We start from the raw sequence: 17,979 nt of genomic DNA, 5'->3' as shown, positions 1-17,979 counted from the left end.
GCTGCAGCTCCCCCGGCTGTCTCCATGGACGCGGCTCCACGGTCACCGGGAAAACGCCGCTGTTATCTCGCCTCTAGCTCCGGGCTCAGCCGGGTCCTGAGAGCTGTTCCTGGCTCAGCTGCCACCAGCCATCGGTAAATAAATGCAGCATCCACGTGGACAACTGCCTGGTATTGCTCCTGCCTTACTCCTCTGCCACCCCAAATCATCCCCCAAAACCTTTCCTTGTCTTCACAAGGACAAAATCACAGTTGGTGTCGGCTGCAGTGCCCACTCTGAGGGCTGTGTGGGAGCTGGCTGGTGGGACACCAGGGTTTGGCCATGCACAGTGGGAATGCAGCCTGGTAAACATGCCAGGATAATGGAAATACCGGGGGAAATGGGAAAAACACAGCAAATCCCAAATGATAGGGTTATCCCACCTTTTCCTCTAGAGACATCACTACTGGCTGGCCCCCCTACTCCAGACAGAACGAGTTTGTCTGTAGCAGGAGCAGGGTGACACCCCAGGACTGGACAGGTGCCACAGCTAAGGGGGCTCTGACAGGGGACCCCAGAAGCAGAAGTGGGGGGCAGCCCCCTCCTTTCCCCCGGTAGTGACCCCAGCCTGGCTGGACACCACCCTGGCACTGCCCCTGTCCCACGGGGGTCCTGCCACAGACACTTCCCAAGGTGTCAGTCCTGGGAGCTGTGCCCTGGAGGTGACACACCCCAGGCAGGACTGCAGGGAAAGGCACCAGGGTTAACTCAGCCCCAACACCTCGCTCCCAAGAGCATGGAAAGCCACAAACAACCCCACAGGGAACAAAAAGGAGCTTGCTGAGCCCTCAGGCTTGTCCTGGTTTTGCACCATTGTGACCAAAACTGGATCTGCTCCTCCATGTAACTTACCTACCACAGGGACAACCCTGATGGACAAGAAAGATCTTATCAGCTCCTGGTTTGCTCCCAAGCCTCCCCACACCCCTGCCATCCCTACGACCTGGGCATCTTCCATGCAATCCTTCACCATCCCACAAATCCAACAGATTTACACTGGATTTTCCAGCTGTTGCGTCATGTTGTCCATGAGAAGTGGGCAGCCCTCAAAAAAGGCTGCTCCAATACCTGCTGCCCCAAACACACACAGCCAGTGGCAGGAGCAGGGGATTCTGCCAGAGATGCCAGCAGGGATCTGTCCCTTTCCCTCCCACACAAGCCAACAGCACTGGTAGCTTATATCCTAAATAATGAGGAGTCAGAGTCTGGGTGTTTCTCCATGGGAACAGGCCCAGAGTCCAACCTGTGACCTGTACCTGTTTATTTATATATACATAGTTATTCAATATAAATCTACATATATTTTTGTATTATTAAATATAATACTACATTATATACATATATATATATATGGAAATACATACACTGCACCCGTGGCCCTCTTCTCTTCTTGGCCTCAAATCACGTGCTGGTTGATGTTTTTCTGGCTCAGGCTGGTGTTTGTCCAGGGGCTGCTGGTGCTGCTGTGACCACATCCATGATCCATGCCTGGGGCGTGCCGAGGCTCTAACCCTGTGCTCCATGGTAATTAGCACAGGGAATATCTGCTGTCCACAGTGGCCACGGCCGGATCTGGCTCCCCACGGCCAGTGCCAGCTGGAGCAACCACCTCCAGCACCAGCTTCACCTGGCAAAAAGGCTCTGAAGGCACGGAGAGAAGGAAAGGGAGGAGAAGGAAACAAACAGGAGCCTCCACAGCTCATGGCAGGTTTCTCCTTGCCCTGACACCTCTGTGGGCTCTTCCAGCCTGGAAAACCAGGGGCTCCTCCTTGGCCCCCAAGCCTTATCACACCTGCTGGATGTGTTGCTGTCCCCCTCCTCTTTTCTCTTCTCTTCTCCCCTCCCCTGAAGCCGGAGTTGTTGAATCCTCTCCCGCAGGTTCAGGTGGAGGTGGAGCAGCGGGAGGGAGGGACAGCCAGCCCTTCCCACGGGCCTGGCGCCCGGGGATTGGGGCAGCGGGAGCGCCGGCCGAGGCCAGGGGCTGAACTGGGAGGAGAAATAGATAAACTATTAAAACAGAAAGGGGAAAAAAAAACACGAGAGAAATTCCAAGCACTGATCTGGCCGGTCGGGTCGGCTCAAGCGGGAGGCGACGAGCAGGAAGCCTGCGGCTGGGGAAGCTCCAAAGGTAAATGCAGCTCTGTTCTGCTTTTCTTTCCCTGCTGAAGCCGCCCCAGATGAGGTCAGCAGGCTTTCACCTTCACCCCATTCCCTGTGCATTCCCGTTCTGGCTCTCCTTCGCTCTCCATCCCGCTCTCTGCCTCGGCACACCCACCCCACAGCTCCCTGGCCAGGGTGCCCCCCTGCCCTGCTCGCTTTCCCCACGGCTGTGCTGCAGGGAATGCCGTGCCCAGCCATCATTCACCACCCCACCACGTCCACACGCTCCTCTGCCTCCAGTCTGGGGTGTCCCCACGCCAGGATGTGGGAAATGGGAGCCACTGCTGCCCGTTAGCCGGTGCTCCTCCCTCCCCGGCCCTCTGCAGCCCCAGCACCCACTCCCTGCCATCCAACACTGGAGCAAAGGGCTCTGGGGTTTCGGGGCCTCCCCACACCCCCTGGCCAGGCTGCAGTTTGTTGGAGCTTCCTTATTCCGACCATCAGAGGAAATGGCTTAGGAGTGACCCATCCAGGAGCAGAGCTGGAGCATCACACCAGGCAGAGACTGCCCCATGCCACCCTCATGAGCGTCTCCCACCTTTTCCCCATGTGAAATCCCGGTGGGCTGGCTCGTCTCCATCCCATCCTCTTCCTTCCCTGGCCATGGAGAAACTCAGTTAATCTTTTAGGTATAAATCACTTCCAGCTGGTCAAGCTGAACACGTACTGGGCGTCTCTGGCGTACCTTGATCCCTGGTTTCACCCCACGCCTGGCACTAGGCAGCTCCAGAGGGAAGCACCGTGCCTGCATCCCTGCTCCAAGCCAGGCAGCACCACACACCTCCCCTTCCCATTCCACACCAACAAACACGGCGGGACCAGCCCTGCTCCCACCCAAAATCAGGGTGCAGCCAGGAGTGCTGAAGCTCCACAGCAAAGAGGAGCCCTGGGAGAGGCTTTCGTTCCTCCTGATTCCAAGAGTTAGGCTGGATGCTTACCACGGGAACACGGGCACCGTGGCATCCCTGAGACTCCCACCCCAGCCCCAGCATCACCCGCATCACCCGCATCAGGTGTGTGGGGACAGGCTGTGCTCCCAGTATCCGCCTCTTCCCACGGGGCCATCGCAGTGATGCCAGCTGGGGGGGGGGGTCCCTGTGTGCCATCCCTGTGCTCCTTGCTTGCCTGGAATGCTGTGCAGCTGTGCCAATCCCCAATCCCTGGGCACAGCCATGGGGTAGCAACACGCCGAGGCTCCCAACACACCGGGGAGCTCTCCAGTCGGGAGCTGCGTTTCCATAAACAAACCAGACTGCTGGTAATTAGCAGGTTCAAGGGCATGTCAGGCTGGAGGCAGCTCTGCAGCCCAGGCAGGGGCTTGACAGGTGAAGGAGGTACTGCTGAGACCCCCAAAGCTGGGGTTTCCCATGGCTGAGCTCATTTCCCCACCTTAGTTTTGGATTTGGGCTGAAGCCACATTTTTTTAAACCCTGCAACCCCTAGCTGGTCATTAATCACCTCCCACGCATAAATCCACGGTTGGGAAAGCCAGGCTGGGAGTCAGTGCAGGGAGGGCAGGTGACACAGTGGCCACCAGGCTGTGGGTGGGACGCGGCTTTGGCTTCACCGCAGAGCAGCACCCACCACCCCCAGTGGAATCACCCCCACCCGATGGGGGTGGCCGGGCCCTCCCGGTGCCAGCACTCAGGAGCTGCTCCCGGTGTGTCCCAGGCCCAGCCCGCCCTGTGGCAGAGGCAGGTGGACTTTGTCCCCCCAGGGAGACGCCGCGTGAGATGCTGGCAGCGCCCGCGCCTGTCATCTGAGCGCGCCATGGCAGGTAGGTGAAATCCAACTTCTGCCCTGTTCTCTCTCAGCTGGGAGGGATCCCTGTGCAAGGTCACCTGGGGGTCCTGCTCTGGTGTCACCTCTTGGGGTGCAAACTGGCTCAGCATGCTGCTAAACAGCCATGAACGCCACTTGCTGCCAGACCCCCAAGGCAGAGCTTGTTCTTCCAGGATGGCTACAGCAGTCATGTGCCCTGGGGGGAGCTGGATCAGCTTTCCCATCCAAACCCCCTCCCCTCTGTGCCCCCAGACCTTTGCGTGCCCCCTGAAATCCTGGTGCCAGCTGCCAACGAGACGCTGGAGCTGGTGCTGGGAAGCCAGGTCGAGCTGAACTGCACCGTGCGCTGGGCGGGCACCGAGCACTGCCAGCCCATTCCCACCTGGAGCAAGGATGGGCAGTGGCTGGGCAGTGGCAGCAGCCAGGACACTGTCTGGTAAGGAGCCTGCCCTGGGGACATCCCTCCATCTGCTTTTGGGGGCTGTCACCACACGGCCCAACCCACAGCATCCCCCCATGTCCTGTCAGGTCTGGCCAAAACTCCTCGGAGCACCTCCTGGCCAGCGTCCTGCAGCTCAACCTCACCCAGGATGCCGATTTTGGGGTGTTTGCCTGCTGGATCAGCAATGCCACGGCCACCTTCACCCTGCGGCGAGCAGGTAGGGACCTGCCGGTGACAGGGAGGGGGCATCCCACGGAGAGCCCAGGTGCAGGGGGGGATTGAGGAGAGTGATAGGGGACCTGCTGCTTCTCCCACATCAGGGTGCAAACCTGCACCAAACCCAGGTGTGCTGCTCACCGTGCCTTTCCCTGTCCTGGCAGAGGCGGTGGGGCACGTGCCAGCGGTGCTGGCAGCCCTCCTGGTCCTGCTGCTCCTGGTGCTCCTGGCTGTGCTCTATGTCCAGTGCCGCCTGAACGCGCTTCTCTGGTACCGGGACCGCTACGGAGAGCTGGAGATCAACGGTGAGCCAGAGGTGTTCCCACTGGGAACAGCCTCCTGCAGTCTGGGAAGGCTCATACAGCCCTTCCCACGTTATCCCTGCCCCGTGGATCTCCCCAGATGGGAAGCTGTACGATGCCTACGTCTCCCATGCCAATGCCCCCGATGACCGGAAGTTCATCTACTTCATCGTGAAGCCGCAGCTGGAAAACCGCCACGGCTACAAGCTCTTCCTGGATGAACAGAACATCCTGCCCAACTCAGGTAGGCACCAGGCAGGGCTGGGCAGGGGGTGACACAGGCACCTGGGGGCTTGACACCCTTTTTGCCCACAGAGCCATCAGCTGACCTCATCATGAATGTCAGCCGGTGCCGGCGCCTCATCGTGGTGCTCTCCGTGGCGTACCTGGAGCAGGAGTGGTGCAATAGCAGCTTCAGGTAGGAGCACAGCAGCTCCCACAGGAGGGGAGAGGGGCTGCCGGGTCCCTCACCCTCCTGTCACCCACTTGTCTCGCAGGGAAGGGCTCTGGAGGCTGCTGGAGCTTTCCAGGAAACCCATCTTCATTGTCTTCGAGAGCCAGTACCGGGAGATCACTCACCCCGCCATCACCCTGCTGAAGCAGCACCGTAGTGCAGTGACCCTGCTGGTGTGGAGAGCCGGCTCCATGGTGAGTGCCAAGCGGGATCCTGACCCTCCCCAGAGCCACCTTTCCGTCCCCAGCACCCCACAGTGCCAGCCTCCCTGCTGCCCTTTGGGGCTGTCCCATGGTGAGAGCAGAGCAGGACCCTTCCCACCAGCACCACCTTCCAGTCCCAGCTCCCCATTTCGGGTCAGCCTCCCTGCTGCCCTCTGGGGCTGTGCCCTGAGCTCCAGAGCTAAAGAGCAGGTTGGGGCACTCACCTTTTGGAGGACATGTAAAAACCCAACCAGAAGAGCCCCGGATCTGGGAGCTCACCCCCCAAACCTGCATGGTCAGGACCCCGTGACTCTCCAGGGCCTCCCCAGCCTCAGCTCCCTGAGCGGAGCTTTGGCCCAGGGCCACTCCGGCCATTTCAGGGCCAGGCTGGCAGCCGGAGCCCTGGGAGCATTCCGGCAGGTCGGGCCGGTTTCTCCGCCGGCGCGTGGGCACGGTGCCACACCGGAGCACAGCCCTCAGCCCTCACCTTGGCTGAGCTCCCAGCGCCGGGGAGAGCTAGCCGAGCCCGTGGAACCCTGCGGGGCCGTGCTCCGGTGGTCCCAGCCCGGCTCATCCCCTCGGGGCCCCTGCAGACCCCATCGTCGGACTTCTGGAAGGAGCTGTGCCTGGCCCTGCCGCGCAAGGTGTCCTTCCCGGCGGGAAGGAGCATGGGGGACCCGCAGACCCAGCTGCAGGAGGACAAGGACCCCATGCTGATCCTGCCCAGCAGCTACCTGGACAGTGCGGGAGACCTGGACCCGGACGGGGACCTCGGCACAGGTCTGTGTCCCCGCTGCTTCTCCCGAGGGGACAGATGTGCGCTGGACGTCACCCCTGTGGCGGCAGGGTGGGTCCAGCCCCTACCCCCTCCAGCTAAACCCATCTCCCTGCTCCTGCCAGGCCTCCGAGGGCGCATCTTTGGCAGCCCCCCGCCCCCCCGCCTTGGTGGGCCCGGCATTCCCAGGGCTCCGGCCTCCGGCGGGATGGAGGAGGCACAGCTGAGGGATGGGCAGCGCTCCGAGCTCGACGTCTCAGACCTGGGGTCACGCAACTACGGCGCCCGCACGGACTTCTACTGCCTGGTGACAGAGGATGACATCTGAGCACGACCACAGGTGTCCCCCAGCACTGTGGGGACACATGGACCAGGTCAGGGCTGAGGAGCCCGGGAGTTATGATGGGATCAGAGCCACGGTCGCGCTGGGAAAGCAGGAGCTGGCTCCAGAGTGGAGAACTGGAAAACCATCACCAGGAGCACACTGCCTGTAATACCTCAGTGCCACCCCTGGGCGCCACCCAGGTGGCTGGGCCGTGTCCCTTGCCGTGGGTGGCAGGTATGTTCTCCCTGCATGATGGACAGTGCTGGGATGGGTGATGCTCTCCGAGGAACAACGTGTCCCAGCCCCAGGGAGTGCCCGACAGGAGTGGTGGCAGCACCTTTGTCCCATATGGAAACCCCCGTGACAATAAAAGGCTGCTGCACCCACTGCATCTGTCCATGCTGGGGACACAGGTGACACGGAGGGGAGGTGGTTCCTCACCACAGGCAGTGCTTTGATCTGTCCTTCCCACACCAGTGTCCCTGTCACACTAAACTGGAGCCATGCCAGGCACAGGGCCTCACCCTGTGCTGGTGTCCCCATGGCACTGCTGTCACCGGGACACTGTCCCCCCTCTCCCAGGTGCCATTGAAACGCAGGTGCAGGTGGGCATCACTCAAGGCCTTTATTTCAGGGGTACACAGGGCAGGGGGGTTGTACACAGAGAGCTGCAGAGCCAAACACCCCGTGCCCCGAGCCTGGACCGTGCCAGTGCCGCTCACCATGGGGGCTGCTCCAGCCCCTCCACCCGCTCCCCCCATCCTCCCACCCCTCTACCTATTCTACCTTATCCCCCCGGAGTGCCCTGTGCCCCCCAAGCGTGGGGGCTCCCCCAGCCCCAAATCCACCGGCAGCCCAAAGCCACCCCCAACCCAGCCGTGTGTCCCCTCCTGGCCACCTCCGTGGCACAGAGAGCTCTGGACCCGTCTGCACCCAGCACGGGGACACTGAGGACGTCTCCCCACCCACGGGGTGACACTGCTCAGCAAACACGACCCGGACGGCCCTGCCCAGATCCTGCTGTGCCAGCAGGGCCCAGCCCTGGCAGCAGCTGGTGAAGAGCCACTCTGCCACACTCTGGGACAGTCCCCACAGGGTGACAGATGGGGCCCTGAAGCTCTCCCAGGCTTCCTGCAGTGAGGGCACAGAGCCCTGCCAGACACAGACACAGACCCCCTGCCCACCCTCCACAGCAAAGGGGGAATGCAGCGCTGTCACAGCGTCACTTCCCAGCTCCCTGCAGCCGCTGTGCCACCCCATAAACTGTGGGAAGCCACCTCAGAGCTCTCCAAGCCCCCAAGCCATGCAAAGCTCCATCCCCACCCAGCCAGGGCAGAACAAAAGTGTAACCTGCAGTACATCCCCACACTGGCACAGGGCACGGACACCCCCGGCCCTGCAGCTCAGGGAGCTGGGATGAAGCACCCCCAGAAGCCCCCTTGCCCCAGAATTGCTCTACAGGAGCCTTCCCAGCTCCCTACAGCTCCTGCCCCCCTGTCAAGCCAGGACAAGCCAAGTTTTGCAGACAGCTGCCTGAGCGTGGGGAGAGTCCCCAAGGGGTGCCATGGGGCAGCCCCCTCCTAACTGGGGCCCCACAGCAGAGCCAAAAGCAGCTGCTGGGTTTACGGCAGGGCAGGAGGGAGGACAAGTGTCGCTCAGCCAGGGAAGGGGACCCAGCAGAGGGGGGAGGCGCGTGGGATGTAGGGACTAGGCTACAGAGTGGGGGTCTGGCGGCGAGCAGCCTCCCCACGGCATGGCTGGCAGCACGGAGCATCCCAGCGAGGCATTCCAGCTCCCAGGGTGTCCTCACAGGCTGAGGAAGTCCTCCTTCCGGTAGCCCTTCTGCAAGGAGACAGCCCCATCAGGCACAGGGAGCCCCTCTGCTCCGGCACCGATGGGCCACACCGTCCCCACCCCACTCACACAGGGACAACGCCGTGGGATGGCCCCATGCCTGGGGAAAAGCAGGCGTGGAGTGGGGCCCCACCATATCCTGGGAAGCATTTGGGTGGTGTGGCTCTCCAGGATGAATCCCCTGGCCTTGATTCCCTAGGGATCCCCCCAGTGGCTGTGGGAGGCTCTGGAATGTGTACGTACCATCTTGAAGTCCCGGTGGAGCTTGGTGTACTGCCACATGTTTCCCAGGAGGCTGGCGGCGGCTCGGGAGGACTTCTCGTTGTCCGAGCTGGGAAAAGGACAGGATGCTGTGAGGTTTTCGGGACCACTGAGCATGGGACAGTGCCCATCAGCCTGAGGAGACCACCCCAGAGGGGCCTGGAGGGACTGGGGGGCTTGGTGACGGTGGGGAGAGGCAGGAGGTGAATGGCTGGATCCCACAATAACAGGCAGGAGCAGGGAGAGGTTCCCTGATGGGAAAAGGCAGCTATGATGACGGTGGGGTGTCCTTAGGGAGTGACAAAAGGCTGGCAGGTGGCCACGAGGCCACTCTGGGCTAGTCCGGGGACTCCCAACACCAAGGCTTGGGAAAGGAAACTTGTGACCCTCTTCCACCGTGCGGGAGCAGGAAGGGAGAGGAGAGCAGGAGTCCGGGTGTGAGCTGGGACACGCAGCTCCCACCTGTCCCGTCGCTTCTTGATGAAGAAGAGCTTCCTGAGGCCGTCGAAGTAGACGATGTCGCGGGCGGCCATGGGGCTCTCCACCACCAGGTTGTTGAGCACGGCGATGATGTTCACGATGACATCAGCGGGTGGGGCCTTGTCCCCGACACTCCCTGGCAGCTTCTCGATCAGGTGGCTGACCACCTTGGTGGCTGTGGGCAAAGGGCACATCAGGGCTGGTGGCCAGAGCTGGAGGGACAGAGCCATGGCTGGAAGCAGGGGATGGAGCAGCCTGCCAGCTCAGCTGCATGCGGGGATGCAGCAGGCAGGGTGGGGTTGGGATGTGGCTGGAGATAACAGGAGGCAAAGGAAAAGGTTGGGAAGCACCTCCCAGCCCTGGGTGATCCCCAGCACTCACACATCTCGTCCTTGTTGCGGGCGTGGCGGGACAGGTTGCGGATGAGGCCGGTGAGGGAGCGCAGCTGGTGGTGGTCGGCAGTGCGGACGCGGTCCAGCACAGGATTCAGGATGCGCTCCTGCTCCAGCGCCAGCCGGCTCAGCACACCCGCCCACTGCAAGGCAAACACCCCCTTGGAGACCCCGCCAGCCCACTGCTCCTCCTCCTCCCACTCACTGGGAGCAGGTTGGGGTGAACCCTGCCCAGATGCCCCCCTCCCACACGGCCGTGGTGGGCAGGCTGTGGGACCCCGGTGTCCCCGGGCCTCACCCTGCGGTCCCCGGCCGTGATGTTCTGCAGGGCACCCGAGGCTGCCTCTGTTGTGTGCTTGTTGAGCTCGCAGCGCTGCAGCAGCCGGTTGTAGATGCCCACGATCTGCGGGTTCCAGAGCCACTCCATGCCCTTGGGGTCCTTGGAGACCTCCGTGAAGGTGACGATGTCTGCGTTCAGGTAGTGCTGAGGGACAGGGGCATTATTAGACTCTCCTCAGTGTCCCTCACTGCCAGTGCTGTCTTTTCCGAACCTGCCTGGCCTGAACTGCTGGGCAGGGAGCTGGCAGGTCACCCTGGCTACATCATGCCCCATGGCATGGAAAAGCAGGGGTTCAGCACCTGATTCACCCCAAACACCTGATTCACCCTCTGCTGAGCTCACCCGTGTGTCCCACCCACCAGCTAAGGCTGGCGTCCACCTCCGCCCTGGCATCACCTCCGCTGCCAGGGCTTCCCAGTGCCAGCCCCACCCTGGTGACACGGCCAGGATGTGCCCCCACTGACCTCCCGGGCTTTCTTGCTCTGGGGGCTGAAGCAGCCCACCAGCTCCCCTGTCACCGTGCCGCCGGCGTTCCTGCGGTGGCCCTCGAGGCGCTGGAGCGAGGACGGGGGCATCTCGTCGTACAAGCGGTAGGAGAGGTTGCGCAGGACACAGACAGCGTTCTCCACGCTCTGGGGGGCACAGGGGACACGAGGGTGTCATCCCTGCTCCATCTGCAGGGTGTGTCCAGCTGGCACAGGGGCTCTACAGCAGAGTCATGACGCTGGGTGTGCCCAGTGAGCCCAGCTGGTGGACTCCATGGAGCTGGGCTGGTTCTCCCAGCATCACACCAAGATGTGCCTTTGCACAACGGGGTGGGGGAGCAGCACCTCAGCTCCTCTAGGACCACCTCGGGGGCTCACCTTGTCCTCCGACTTCCCCACCTCCAGTGAGCTGTTCACATAGTGGATCATGGAGTCCACCAGCCCGTGGCATTCACGCATCTTCTGCCGGGTCTGCTGGCTGGCAGAGCTCAGGTTCCTGCATGGGAACAGGGTTTTGTCATGGAGAGAAGGGGATCCCCAACAGCCACCCCTTCCTGAGCCCAAAAAAGAGCCCTGCAGACAGTGCTTCTGTTTCTCCCTCCCTCCAAAACTTCGCTCCCAGTGGGAGGAGCTGGAGGAGATACCTGAGGAAGCCTGTGGAGTTATAAAAGATCTCTGCCTCCGAGGGGTTCTGCTGGATGACACCCGAGGCCCCCAGCCCAGAGAGAGGGACCAGGACCAGGTCTGTGAGCTGCTCCAGCGTATCCCGGGCCAGGCGATCCTTCAGGTTGTCACTGGAGGACAGATTCCACAGGATCCCTGCAGAGAGGGGGACCCTCAGTACTGGAACAGCTGGAGAGCACATCCACCCCAACTCCCCTCCCCAGGGAGGTGGTGACAACCAAGCAAAGGGATCATCCCCATGGAGCTCCACTCACACGAGGGGAGTAGAGGCCACCCCCAGGGAGGAGGACCCCCGCCCACCCCACCATTGTCCCCAACCTGTGACGTTCTTGCGGAGCTCGTCGTCGGGCTCCCGCAGGGTGCGCATCAGCTCGTAGATGCCGTTCTCCTCCACCAGAGCCAGCTTGTTCTCTGCATTGTCGTAGATGAGGTTGCGCATGGCGCCAGTGGCGTGGCGCTGCACCTCCTGGTTCGGGCTGTTGAACAGCTTCACCAGCTTGGGCATGGCCTGCAGGCTGCGGGCCTGGGGGACAGCCCGGGGGGTCAGACATGCTGCGTTCCCAGGGCTCCCTCCGGCCCCTGCACCTTCCTGTGGTGTCAGAGGGGCTGGGAAACCCCCTGCTCCTGCTGGGAAACCCCCTGCTCCCACCCTTCCGGGGGCTCACCTGCTTCTTGGCGCTGCTGTCGCTGTAGCACTTGTGCTGCAGGTAGGCAGCGCCCAGCACCTGCAGGTTGGGGTCACTGGCGATCAGGTACTTCACTGCGGAGGGCAGGTCGATGTCGTCAAACCTGGAACCACAGCAAGGTGAGTTCCAGCAGAGCAACCCACAGGACCCTCCACCTCTGCACCCCGTGTCCCCCATCTCCAAGGAGTCCCACCAACCCATCTCCTTCCCACTGCACTCTGAGCACAGGACTCCATTCCCAGTGGGATGAGCATCATCCTCCTGCCAGGTCTCAGGATCTGTCTATGGAGGAGCCAGGGTGAGGGATAGGACACACTTGGAGGTCAGCCTTAGCAGTAGGTCCAAGCTGCGCCCACCGTCCCACCCCTCTTCCCAAACATCCCTTGTGCCCAGTGGGAGCTGGAGGGGTTCGCCCTCCTCCAGCAGGGTGGAACACACTCCTCCCACAGCGGGGACAAGGACCAGGACACCCTAGAGCAGCCCCTGGCCCTCACCCTCCGGCGTGGTGCCCGAGCAGCGTGCTGTGCCCGTTGTACATCTCCATGGCGCGCGGCTCCCCGAGGTGGTGGCCGGACTCGGCCAGGCTGCGCACGGAGGGGGCGCGGGAGCTGTGCTCCCCCAGCCCCAGGAAGGCGCCCCCGCCTCCCGCGGGCACGGTGCCGAAGGAGCCGGCGCTCAGCCGGGAGCGGTTGTTGCTCTGGAAGCGCTGCAGCGTGCGCATGGCGGGCGCGCGGATGGTGCGGCTCGGCGGGCCCTCGGCGCCGTCCAGCCAGTCGCAGGCGGCCTTGGCGGCCGTGCCGCCGCTCAGCTGCCGCTCGAAGGCGAAGGAGCGGCCGAAGCCGCCGCCGGCCTGGCTCTTGTAGAGCTGCCGGTGCCCCGGCGCGTCCAGCTGCTCTGACAGGACGCTGTAGCGGTCGTCGGCGAGCGGGACGGGCCCGTCGGCCAGGCGCAGGGAGCGCAGCGACAGCGTGTCCAGGTTCTGCCGGCAGCGGAAGTTGCGTTCGTGGAAGGAGCTGGGCCGCGGCGAGGCAGCGGCCACCTGCGAGGCCGCGTAGCCGGGCACGTACGCGCGGCCCTTGGGCAGGCCCCCGTTGCTGATGGTGGCCATGCGCTTGTGCGGGGTCAGGTCCACGGCCGAGCGCGAAGACCAGCCGCTGCCCCGCAGCGTGCCGAAATCCTTCTTGGCCAGCGGCTGGTACAGCTGCAGGGGGAAAATGGAAGGTTAGGAGTCCATGCCTCCACCAGGGGAGCGCAGAGCTCTCCTCAGTGCAGCCGAGGACAGGGGACAGAGCCCCGGTGAGTACATACCGAGGCCTGGGGGTCCACCCCATTGCTCTGGGAGCGGGAGCTGAAGGAGGAGCGCAGGGTCGAGCTGTACTGACCGCCTGCAGGAAAGCCACAGAGAAGGCAGAGTAAGCGTGGGCAAGGCAGGAAGGGATCTGCAGATCAAAGATCGCCCCAGCTCATCCCAGGGGGACCTGCTGCGGGAACTGTGGCACCGCAAGCAGAGCTGGGGGGACACAGGGGTGGGAGGAGGCCGCCTTCGCCTGCCCGCTGGCCACGGGGAGCAGAAGCGGCCTCCCCGCCCTGCCTGTGCCCCGACGGCGAGGGCACTAATTGCCACCTTGGCGGGGACGCCGCGGCGCAGCCCGGTCCCCCCTGCCGCGGCTGGATCAGCAGCCCAGGCATCCCCCAGAGCCAGTCCCGGCTCCCCCGCCCTGGGAACAGCACCTGGAACCCCAGAGCCCCCCGTGGCACCTCACGCTGCCCATCTGCCCTGCCACCGCCCCAGGGCCGCCGGCGGGACACGACAGGGACCGGACGGGACAGGGACGCCGCCAGTGCAGGTGGTGCCAGGAGCGTGACTCACGCCTGGGGCAGCCCTCGGGGTGTCAGAGGGGTCTGTCCCCAGCACAGGGGTCTCCAGCGCGGGGCTCGGGGGATCCCGGCGGTGCCGGGCGGGGCGGCAGGGCGGAGGCCGCCGGCGCAGACGTTAAATGGAGGAGCTGGAGCCCGGCCAACGCCGCCGCTCAAGGCTGGGGGGGCTCTGCCAGGGCGGGAAAATCCTCCCCCCTGCCAGCCCAGAGCGGGGCCTGGGACCCCACCAGCGCAAAGCCCTCCAAGGACAGGTGGGGGAACTGAGGCAGGACCCCGAGTGGGGTAAAACGAGCCCACGCTGGGGCTGAGCTACCCCCAGTCCCAGCGCTGGGGATGCTCGGGGGCACTGGGGGGACTCGGTCAGGGTGGGGGGCACCCCCCAACCCGCAGCCAGGGTTCCCCCAGAGCCCAGTTCCGACCGAGGGGTTCCCACCCCCCTTCCCACCGCGTGTTCCCAAGGGGCTCCCGGGGGGTCTCCCACCTCTGGTGCCGTCGGCGAGGTCCTCGGGGCGGGCGGGCGCTTGTCCCCGCAGCATCATGCGGATGCGGACCTGCTCCTGGACACGGGCGCTGCGCAGCCGCTGGGCCTCGGCCGCCTCCCGGCCACGCTCGTCCAGCTGCCGGTCCGAGGGCAAGGCCAGCGAGCAGACGCCGGCCTCGGGCTGCAGGGCCGACAGCAGGAAGGCTGCGTTAGTCTCCTGCATGGTGCCGAGGGGCCGCGGCCAGCCCGGCCGCCCTGCGCAGGTGAGCGGCAGCAGTGGCGGCGTTCCGGCGTTCCCCAGCCGTAGGGAGGCTCCGTCCCGGCCCGTCCGTCCCGCCCCGCCGCCACGCCTCGCCAGGAAAAGGAGGGGGCCCCACCGGGGCCACTGTCACCATTGACAGCATCACCATCGTCACCGCCACAGGTGGAGGTGCCCAGGGGCGGCCTCGGGGATGGGGGGGTCCAGGGGTCTGGGGGTCCTACCTTGGGAAAAGCCAGGATCCCCTCAGACAGTCAGCCCCTGACTCCTGGGCAGCCACACCAGTGAGCCCCAGACCCCCACATTGTCCCATTGAAGAGCCCAAGACCCCCAGGAAACCCCCCAGAAGAGCCCTGGGCCCCCATAAAGCCTCCCCATTGATCTCTGCCATTGAACCCTGGACACCCACATTGTTTCTCCATTGAGCCCTGGAGACTCATGTGCTCTCCTAGGAGAGCCCAGACCCTTGGAGAACCTTCCTGCTGACCTCCAGAGACTCAGAGGGCCCTGCCACTGAGCCCCAGACCCCTACAATGTCCCTCCAATGAACTCAAGACCCCCAGGAAACCTCTGAGGAGAGTGTTCTGGACACCCATATGACCTCTCTGTCCAGCTCCGGATCCCCAGATTGCCACTCCAGTGAGCCCCAGACCCCCACATGGGGTCCCAGGAGTGTCCCTGACCACCAGGGAGACCCCTCAACCATCCCTGACCACAAAGGCCCAGGCCAGCTCCACAGGGAGACCCCCAGATCACTCAAGCCACTTTCCAGGGGTGCTCTGGACCCCCATCTGTCACAGGGGTCCAGCCTGGAGTGGGGGCTCCCTGCAGTAATTCCTGGCTGGGCCCTCCCTGCTTTGCTTTTCAAATCAGCCGGGGAATGAAAGAACAACAATAATAAAAAAGGGGCGGCAGAGCGCCGCGGGCCCGCGGTGACGAACGCGGTGACTCAGGCCCCGCTGCCACCACCACAGGTACTAATTAGCCTCGCCCCACCTGCCGAGCCGCCCCATGGCGGCCACACCGGGGACACCACATCCCCCGGGCCCGCCGTGCTCGGGGTCAGCTCCCCAAATCCCCCCGGCTGCCCGCAGCCCCGGCTCGCTGCCCGAGCGGCTCATCCCGAGCTCTGGCCGTCCCCAGCCCCTGCTCGGGGTCACGGTGGCTCCGTGTCACCGGCCGGGTGTTTCGGGCTGAGCGTGGCCTGGCTCTGCGGCCAGCCCTGGCTCAGCGCTTGGCGTCACCGCTCCGGCAGCGACAGCGGCGCTGCGGGCTGGGCCGGGTTTACAACACCCGGCGGTGACACCGTGTGCGCTTCGGTCGGGGGTGAAAAGGGCGGCTGTCCCCGAGGAATGTGCCGCCGTCAGCAGGAGCCGCGGCAGGGGCGGGGTGGCGGGAGCTGCGGGCAGCAGTTTGGGGTGACAGTCCCCCAGTGTCCCCCCCAAATCCCCCTTGGTGGCACCATCCCGATGTGGCAAGGACCAACGCGGGGGCAACCCACCTCCCCAACTCTGGGGTTTGTGGGAGCCCCCTGTTGCCCAGGGGCCACGCCTGGGCCTTTTGGGGTACAGCGCCCAGGAAAGCCCCCGAGCCCCCCCTCTTGTCCCACCGCGGCACCACCCCACGGGCGCACCGAGTTTGGCAGGGCTCGGCGGGCGCTCCCAGCCCTCGGAGCCCGGATGAATCACGGGTTCCCCCCGCAGCGGGCGGAGGGGGTGGATCGCTCCCTCTGCAAGCCGACACTTGCCCGCCGTCCCCGTGCCAGGATCCCGGGGGATCGTGGCCATCCCAGCAGCCCCCCAGCTCCGGGGGACAGAGGGGCTCTGGAGACAACCCCGAGCCCACTGGCACCCCCACCTTCCCCCAGTTCTGCCTCCCTCCCAAACCCGCATTCCCCCCAGCATAACACTGCCCTGCAGCTGACAAATGGAAATTTGGGGGTCCGGGGGGATTCAAGGAACGCTTGGAGCTGGAATGGGCAGCGCTTGCCTCATCAAGCAGCTCGTTAATTAGGGAAGGTCGGATAGGAGGGGGATACACCAGGGGGCTTAGAAACAGCAAATCAGCACAAAGAAAACGTTTGAACCAAAACGGGATTCCCGAAGGGATCCGACCGCAACTGGAGTGACACAGAGTGAAATTAACCCAATCCGGGGTCCTTAAAGCGGCCGCTGACCACCCCCAGCCTGGAGCCACTTCTGTCACTCCTCCGCGGGGTGACAAGCCGCATTCCCGGGGAGCGCCGCGTCCTCTCCCGCCCCCCGAGCAGCACCGAGTGCCCGTGTCCCCACGCCGGGGTGCCCCGGGCTGGCCGTGCCCGCGGGGCCGTCGGTGTCGGGGCGGGGAGCGGCCGCGGTGGCAGCGCGCAGCCCGGACACCGCGCACACGTGCCAGGAGCCACGCTGGGGACACCGAGGCACAGGGAGGGAGCGAGGAAAAAGCCTCCTGGCCGGAGCTGGCCGCTGTGGGGAAGCCACCAGACCCACACGCTGGAGCCCCAGACCCCCGGCACCACCCCGGCCAGTGGAAGGGGACAGGGTGCGTGGCAGGGCGAGTGACACCGGCTCTCCGCAGGGACCCGCCGTGGGGACGGTGGGGACAGTGGCGACGATGTCCGCGGGAGTGGCGGGCACGTACCTGGCTGGGTGGCCCCGGAGGGCAGCTGTCCTGCAGCATCCTCGGGCGGGCAGGTGCACCCCTGGGTGCTGCGGGGCGCGGGTGGGCGCCGGCGTCTGCGGCGGGCGTGGGGCGTGCGGGCCCGCCCCGCACCTCGCCCAACCAGTCTCCTCGCCGGGGTTTTGCATGGAAGCCGCTCGCCTCCCCGCCGAGGCTGCCATCTCGGGGCTCACCGGGGCTCCTCAAAATCCTCAGCACGGCCAGGGGTCCGGGGGGGGCAGCCCCCACGGCAGAGCCACGTCTCAGACACTTTCGTGATGCTGCAAAGAGTCCCCAGGGATCCCCACCGCCACCATGGCTGTGATCCAACGTGTCCTTCCCACCAAATCCCCCTGAACACCCAGCTCGGGGCACCCATGGGTGTAACAGGGAGGGTTTGGGGGTGTCAGAAGGAGAAGATGGAGGAGAGGCAGAGTTTGGGGGGCACAGACATTGTTTGGGATGCAGGGGGCTCCCCCTGGTTTGCAGGGAGCGTGTTTGTGTGCGTGGGATGGAGCAGGAGCCCTTTGAAGCCAGATAAGCTGAGAGAGCGTTTGAAACGAGCCAAACCAGTTTGGGGGGGTCACCACTTAGCTCCTACCACCACTAACCCAGGCCCCCCACCACACCCCACACCCACCAGGGAATGCCAGGAGGGAGCCCCCCGGCAAAGCCCGGTGCAGGGCAGGAGGTGCCAGGACCCTCCACATGCTGTCACATGTGGCCTGTTGTCGCCCCGGGGGTGTCAGGGGGAGCCTCCACAATCTCCCCTCTCAGGCCCATGGCTGGAGCAGCCCCTCAGCGAGGGAACTCCAGGCTGGAGTTC

At 64.4% G+C, this 17,979-nt stretch overlaps 2 protein-coding genes across 2 annotated transcripts; one reads left to right on the top strand and one right to left on the bottom strand.

Moving 5' to 3' along the window:
- The first annotated feature begins 3,810 nt into the window (after positions 1-3,810).
- On the top strand, positions 3,811-6,758 carry SIGIRR (single Ig and TIR domain containing). Its single transcript, XM_071428385.1, has 9 exons — positions 3,811-3,927; positions 4,155-4,417; positions 4,510-4,640; positions 4,804-4,944; positions 5,042-5,185; positions 5,257-5,359; positions 5,439-5,589; positions 6,192-6,378; positions 6,499-6,758. Exons 1-9 carry the CDS (start codon positions 3,811-3,813, stop codon positions 6,699-6,701), a joined length of 1,440 nt encoding a protein of 479 aa, XP_071284486.1. The 3' UTR covers positions 6,702-6,758.
- Positions 6,759-7,504: 746 nt separating this feature from the next.
- Positions 7,505-16,326, bottom strand: PKP3 (plakophilin 3). Its single transcript, XM_071428161.1, has 13 exons — positions 14,240-16,326; positions 13,189-13,265; positions 12,375-13,081; positions 11,860-11,983; positions 11,513-11,717; positions 11,155-11,329; positions 10,889-11,006; positions 10,490-10,657; positions 9,984-10,169; positions 9,675-9,828; positions 9,276-9,468; positions 8,796-8,883; positions 7,505-8,540 (listed from the first exon to the last, which is right to left on the bottom strand). The coding sequence occupies exons 1-13, from the start codon at positions 14,460-14,462 to the stop codon at positions 8,505-8,507; spliced, it is 2,454 nt and encodes an 817-aa protein (XP_071284262.1). The 5' UTR covers positions 14,463-16,326; the 3' UTR covers positions 7,505-8,504.
- Positions 16,327-17,979: the final 1,653 nt, after the last annotated feature.

Source organism: Agelaius tricolor, unplaced genomic scaffold (assembly GCF_023055355.1).
Source record: "Agelaius tricolor isolate 1412-34295 unplaced genomic scaffold, bAgeTri1.0.p SCAF_5, whole genome shotgun sequence".
NCBI lineage: Eukaryota > Metazoa > Chordata > Aves > Passeriformes > Icteridae > Agelaius > Agelaius tricolor.
This window is presented reverse-complemented; position numbering and strand designations above follow the sequence as displayed.